The sequence below is a fragment of the Neophocaena asiaeorientalis genome, unplaced genomic scaffold (genome assembly GCF_003031525.2).
Source record: "Neophocaena asiaeorientalis asiaeorientalis breed wild unplaced genomic scaffold, Neophocaena_asiaeorientalis_V1.1 scaffold134, whole genome shotgun sequence".
Classification (NCBI taxonomy): Eukaryota; Metazoa; Chordata; class Mammalia; order Artiodactyla; family Phocoenidae; genus Neophocaena; species Neophocaena asiaeorientalis.
The window spans coordinates 527,779-534,406 of NW_020185339.1; the positions used below are offsets into that span (position 1 = coordinate 527,779).

Consider the following 6,628-nt stretch of genomic DNA (forward strand, 5'->3'; position numbering starts at 1 on the left):
CTATTTCTGTATCTAACCCGTGTTGGCCTCTTCAAAATAGTCACCATGAGAAGTTTTTCAGTTATTCCAGAGATATGTCTATTATTCAGAATATTTTGGGAATGCTTCTCTTTCAGAATTTCCTTCACAGTCTTCCTGTTAATCTTCACCAGATCTTAATGAGTGTATTTTCTTAGAGTATATATTTTAATTTTGGAAACAATGAAACACATACAAACCTAAAAATGATGAATAGTTATATGGTTAAGTTAAAGAATTTTTCTTTTTATTGCATTACCCAGCACCCTGTCTGTTTCATTAAGATTATAAGATAAAGTATGACAGACTCTTTCTCTGACTTTTAATGTAAATCTAACAGCAGTTCCATCAAAGAATTCCATTTTTTTTTCTAGCAGTGAATGATAGAATTCTTGGGATATCATTTCTAAAGCTTCCTGATCCAATTTTGAGGAGAAGCTCTCATATGTTTAGTCACTTTTTAAAATAGACAACTTCATACTGGACACAATGGCTATTATCAAAAAGTCTACAAATAATAAATGTTGCAGAAGATGTGGAAAAAAAGGGGAACCCTTGTACTCTGTTGGTGGGAATGTAAATTAGTGCAGCCACTGTAGAAAACAGTATTGACGTTCCTTAAAAAAACTAAAAATAGAGCTAACATATGATCCAGTAATTCTACTCCTGGGTATATATCCAGAAAAATGGAAAACTCTACTTTGACAAGATACATGAACCCAATGTTCAAAGCAGTACTATTTACAGTAGCCAAGACATGGAAGAAACCCAAGTGCCCATCAACAGACAACTGGCTTAAGAAGACGTGGTATACACACACACACACACACACACACACACACACACACACACTATATTACTCAGCTATAAAAAGGAATGAAATATTGCCATTTGCAGCAACATGGATGGACCTAGAGAATATTATGCTTAGTGAAGTAAGCCAGACAGAGAAAGACAAACACCAAATGATATGACTTATATGTGGAATCTGAAAAATAATACAAATGAATACAGAAGAGAAACAAACTCACAAACACAGGAAACAAACTTATGGTTACCAAAGGGGAGTCGAGGAGGGACAAATTAGGCATATGGGATTAACAAACTACTATACATAAAATAGATAAGCAATCAGGATTTACTGTATAGCACAGGGAATTACACCCAATATCTTATAATAACCAATAATGGAATATAATCTGCAAAAACAAAACAAAGCAAACAACTGTGCTGTACACCTAAAACTAAAACAATATTGTAAATCAGCTCTACTTCAATTAAAAAAAAGAATAGTCTCATTGGTTCGTAGATATGCCTTGTGTACTTACTTGGTCTGTATCTGAATAGAGAAAGGAGATGAGATACAATGCAAACAGAAATGGAGAAAGGGGAAAATGCCAAGGTGATGGCAGTGTTGTTCTTGAGTTGTTTGAGAGAATGTACACACAAATATCACAAATTTTTACCACTTCCTGAATCTGTTTATGTTTTTCCTTATGTTTGTTGTGGCCCACTCCATTTCTGCTCAACTCTAAGTTCACTTGTATCCAATGTTCCTGGTCTCGCCTATTGTAAGGATGTTGGGTCATTTACATTGTGCAGCGTAGTGCAGTTATTTGGGATGCACCTTTCTCTATAGTAGATATAAGCTCGTTAAAAGCAGATATTGTATGTTTCTTTAATGTTTGTGTCTGATGGGATTCAGGGTAGGTTGCCACAAGATGTGCCACTCCAGCATGCAGATTACTTTGAGCTGAAAAAATGAAAGCCCAAAAGACTCAGGAAGAACCTTTGAATTCCTTCCCTACTGCCTAAAAGAATTTAAGATAGGAGGCCTGTCCCAGGAAGGAGCTATCACCCCTGATAACTATAGTCAAGTATTAGGTGTGGTAGACAGGAAGGAACCTAGCCAAGCCCATTTGATCAAAGTCCTCCCTGCGTCCTATTGTCTTTGGATGACCCGCAAACATTTGTTTACCAAACAACTTTTATCTTCCTTTGAATTATTTTACTTCCCCTTAAAACCTCAGATCCCTACCTCCTTCTTAGTCCAGAATAATATATATCTATCTCACCTTGCCTTGTTGTCTTTGGAATTCTTCATACTTATGTGGATTTGCTGTATGAAAATAATAGACTTTTTTTCTCCTGTGAATCTGTCTTATGTCATTTTAATCACCAACCAAAAGAACTAAGAGGGGAAAGAGGAGAAATTTCCCCTCCCCCAATATATCCCTTAATGTCTTTTCCCTTAATATCAAATGAATAAATAGATGAACATGCCAACAGATGAAATTCTGTATAAGACAAATTTACAGGGATGGCATGCAATTGTGTATATAATTCTATAAGCAATAAAATAAGGGATGTACTTTAGTCAGAGAGGGGAAAAAGGAAGAATTAAGAAAAAGGGTCTCAAAATTCTACTTACTTACGAATGAACCGAGTCAACATTATGCAGTGGGGTATATCTGAGATCAAAGTAGATTTTTGTAAGAAGGAAGAAGTTAGCTAAAAGAAAATGTGTGTGAAGCCCTTGTGTACTTTACAATTCTTATACTTCTGGAAATAATAAGCTCTGAAAGGTCAAGGACAGTCATATGTTTTACACTCTGTAGAAAGAGTTTGCATCTTAAAAATTAATAAGAAAGGGTCTTTGGTATTTTAAATATTTTTCCTTATTAAATATTATTGTTTTTCAACTTAAAATTTTACAGGTACCCACAGAATATTGGACATAGAGATCCAGGATCCATAAGACCTTATCACCTTGAATCAAAGATTCCTTTGATATCCTCCTCCATCTTTTATTCCTATCAACTAACATATTTTTAAAAAGGATTAACAAACTTACCAAAAGGGAATTAAAAAAAATACCACTGCCCGCACTTTCCAATGCCTAAGAATAGCAAGGTGGTAAAAAGAGAATTAGACGATGAGGTTATTGAGTCTGTCAAAGACCTTCTTTCCAATGAAGACTCAGCTGATGATGCCTTTAAGAAAAGTGAACTAATTGTTGACGTCCAAGAAGAGAAAGACACAGATGTTGAAGAAGGATCTGAAGTCGAAGATGAAAGACCAGCTTGGAACAGTAAACTACAATACATCCTGGCCCAGGTTGGATTTTCTGTAGGATTAGGGAACGTGTGGAGATTCCCATACCTCTGTCAGAAGAATGGGGGTGGTAAGTTTCTGTTTTCTGCTTTTTTTTTGAGTGATACATTGCTGAGCAAATTGCAGTTGATTATGTCAAATAGCCCCTGTTGTTGCTGTAGCTTCACTATTTTAGAAACTATGAATTCCACTGTAAAACTAGGGAGACACTTTTGCTGGAAGTAATTTCAGCTCTGAATTTCAGCTCTGTTTTCAGATTAGGTTTCCATAGGAGCAGATGGCTTGCTATGAACACTCAAGGATTGCTTAAGGTCATAAATTCTCAAATTCTTTCTGTGGATGCTATTAACATCTCTAAATTACTGACTTTTCTAACCAGTGTTCCATCCCTTGTGCTTATCAGTTATTCACTTTGAAGATAAGTCCTCAAGTTTTTGATATGAGACGATATTGGTGAACAAGACAAGAGAGAATTTTCTGTCCACAATTTATTAACTCTGAATTTTAAGGTGTTTCCCTCTTCAAAAAAGCAAAAATTTCATATAATTTAGAATGATTATAGTCTTCAAATGCTGACCAGAACTTTGTATATCCTAGTAGAAGGAATTTAACCAGATAGTCTTCATCCTCAGATATTAGCATCCTTACGATGGTAATTACCATTCCTAATTTTAAACATATTATCTAGATCAACATGATATTTAGCTTTTTGTATTTGTGCATATAATTACCAGGTGTTATTTAGTGAAAATTGTCTTAAAATCAAGAAAATAAAACCATATACAAGAGAGTACATTGTTCATGTAGGATACAAGCTCAATAGTACACCAAAGTCAAACTGAACATTAAGTTAACTAACATTTGGGTTATTAAATTAAAATAACTTTAATATTAAGCTTTACTTTCTTTACCATTACTATCTTTACATATATGGAAGCTGTTCAAACAAGTGTGATTAAACACTAAATATTCTGTAAGCAGCATTTCAGCACATAAAGGAAAGACTGAATATTTTGGTCTTTGATTCCAGTTTGTGATAGTTTTGCTGACTGGAAAAAAACATGGTTTTATTTTATTTTTGATGTAGTTACAACCTATATATCAGATGAAATAATAAAACCATTCATATATGAAATGGTTTCTTTTCAGTCACTAATAGATAAAAAGCTAAGGTGTCATGGTGACAAAATATGTTTAAGGTCTTGCTTAGTTAATTCAACCAGGGACAAAACTACAGGTTTGGGGAAAAGTAGCCTGTCTGACAAATCTGCCAGAGAGGTAAGAATCAGTACATGAAGCTGGTGATGCACTACCCATCACTCCACTGAAACAGCAAGCTCCACTAGCTAGTCTTTAACATCACAGATGAATTATTTATTAAATCAGCTACAAGCAGCTATGTACTGCCCTGCTTTCTGTTTCTCACAAATCATCCCCATTTGCAAGACTGGCAAAAGATGAATTCTGATTTTCAGACCTTTCACCTTATGAGCCTAACTGGCAATACTATTAAGGAAGACCGCTATCTTGGCTGAAAACTCAGGTTGCTTTCCATTTAATACAGTATTTGTCTTGGTGGAGAGCTCTAAAGGATTTCATAGTAATCAGTTGTTAGCAAAAATGGCTCCTCCTCTTTCCTTTCTTTCATATATAAAGAGAGTCAAGATGCCCTTCCTAGTATTGTTTCCTCTCTTCTAATTACAAATGCTAGAGAGTGACATTATAAAACACCAATGGGCTTTATCGTTTCAAGATGGCTGTTGGAGTTCAAAAGGCGGTACTCAGCGTGCAGTATGGCATTGAGCCGTCTAGGTATTTGACTGTTTAGTCAAACAGTCTCAGGTTACCTAAATCTTATTCATCATTTGAGGCACTTTATGAATAACAGAATAAAAAGTAATAGACCAATATAAGTTGATTTGTCTGAAGATATTACTGAAAGCACAATGGTTAAGCTTAATAAGTGTTATAATGTAGAAGCTACCAGCTCAAATTTTGAAGTGAGTTTGACTATAAAGCCTGGCTCTTTCCCACATTATCCAGGTGACCATTCACAGGTTAACTTATTTCTTCTGGCTGAATTCCCACACCTGTACAATGAGGTGCCAATGGGGCAAGTACTGGTACTTGCCCCATTGGATTCTTGTGAGGAATAAATGAGTAACTACATGTAACATGGATAGAAATGTGCCTGGCAAATAGTAAATTCTCAGTTGTAGTTTAGCTATGACTATTTTTGTTATGGAGGCTCGTGTTAGAGAAATTTGAGTTAGAAGAAAAGGCCAGGTATCTAATAGTGTGTCATGAACACATAACGGAGGAAATGCTCCCAATGAGTCCAGTCTTAATTCATTCTCTCTTTTCCTCCTAGTCATTCACACACACATAAACCAATTCACACCCCAGGATTTGAGACGTGTTAAAATGCACTTTCGGTTCTTCAGGAAACATGTTCAGGTCATTAGTGCGTCAATGTTATTAATCATTTAGAATTTGAATTTTGATAATTCTGTTTTATAATCTCATGCATCGATGCTTTACATTGCATACCTCTTTGTAGATCAACTCATGTCTCAAAGACTGAAAATCAGCTGTACGAGAGTAGAGATTTTCTACCAACCACCATGTTAAGGGAAATTTTTTTTTAAATTCAATTTCTTTTTTTTAAAAACATTTATTTATTTATTTATTTGTCTGCGCTGGGTCTTAGTTGCGGCACGCGGGATCTTTAGTTGTGGCATTCGATCTCTTAGTTGCGGCATATGGGATCTAGTTCCCTGGCCAGGGATCGAACCCGGGCCCCCCGCACTGGGAGCGCGGAGTCTTAGCCACTGGACCACCAGGGAAGTCCTGGGAAATTCTTGTATATCGTAATTATTTCAGAGATATATAGATACTGAGATAAATGATTTGAAAATAAAATCATTAATATTTACTTCTTCAGCAGAATAGGTACCATAACAATTTGAATAGTTTCCAAAATCTATTCAATACCATTAAACACATTTTTTAAATGAGAAAATATAATAAATGGCCTCCACTTTATAAAGGGAATTAGTGCCATCGATTACATGACCCACTTCGCAGTATCTGGTTGGACAAAACTCCAGACAGGAAATTTGAATGTAACAAGTCCATTTTAGAAGTCATTTAATGAATAATTTGCACATGTATTCTCATGTAGCAATGAGTACAGGTTTCACATTTGACTTTATCAATTAATAGAGTCTAATATTAACATTGTCAAGCTGTTCAGTACATTTTAAAGTCACTAATCATGTGTCTTAAGTTGAAATTTAGCTGTAAAATAATATATATATTTTTCAAGTATGAAAACTTTACTACAAGGAAAATAGCACATATATTTTACAATAGCTATTAAATAGCTCAGTTTAGTCAGTCCTCCCTACCCCTTAACAGAATTTTGGAAAGCAAAAAATTACTTGTTTCCTGAAGTGAACTTTTTATATGACATATATATATATATATATATGGT

General features: G+C 34.9%; 1 protein-coding gene across 1 annotated transcript in view; it reads left to right on the forward strand.

Moving 5' to 3' along the window:
* The first annotated feature begins 2,784 nt into the window (after positions 1–2,784).
* The window catches only part of SLC6A15 (solute carrier family 6 member 15), a 28,160-nt gene continuing 24,316 nt past the window's right edge, over positions 2,785–6,628 (forward strand). The window contains exon 1 of the mRNA XM_024736804.1: positions 2,785–3,202. Within this exon, the coding sequence (XP_024592572.1) occupies positions 2,914–3,202 (289 nt within the window). The 5' untranslated portion in view covers positions 2,785–2,913. The remainder of the gene's footprint in view (positions 3,203–6,628) is intronic.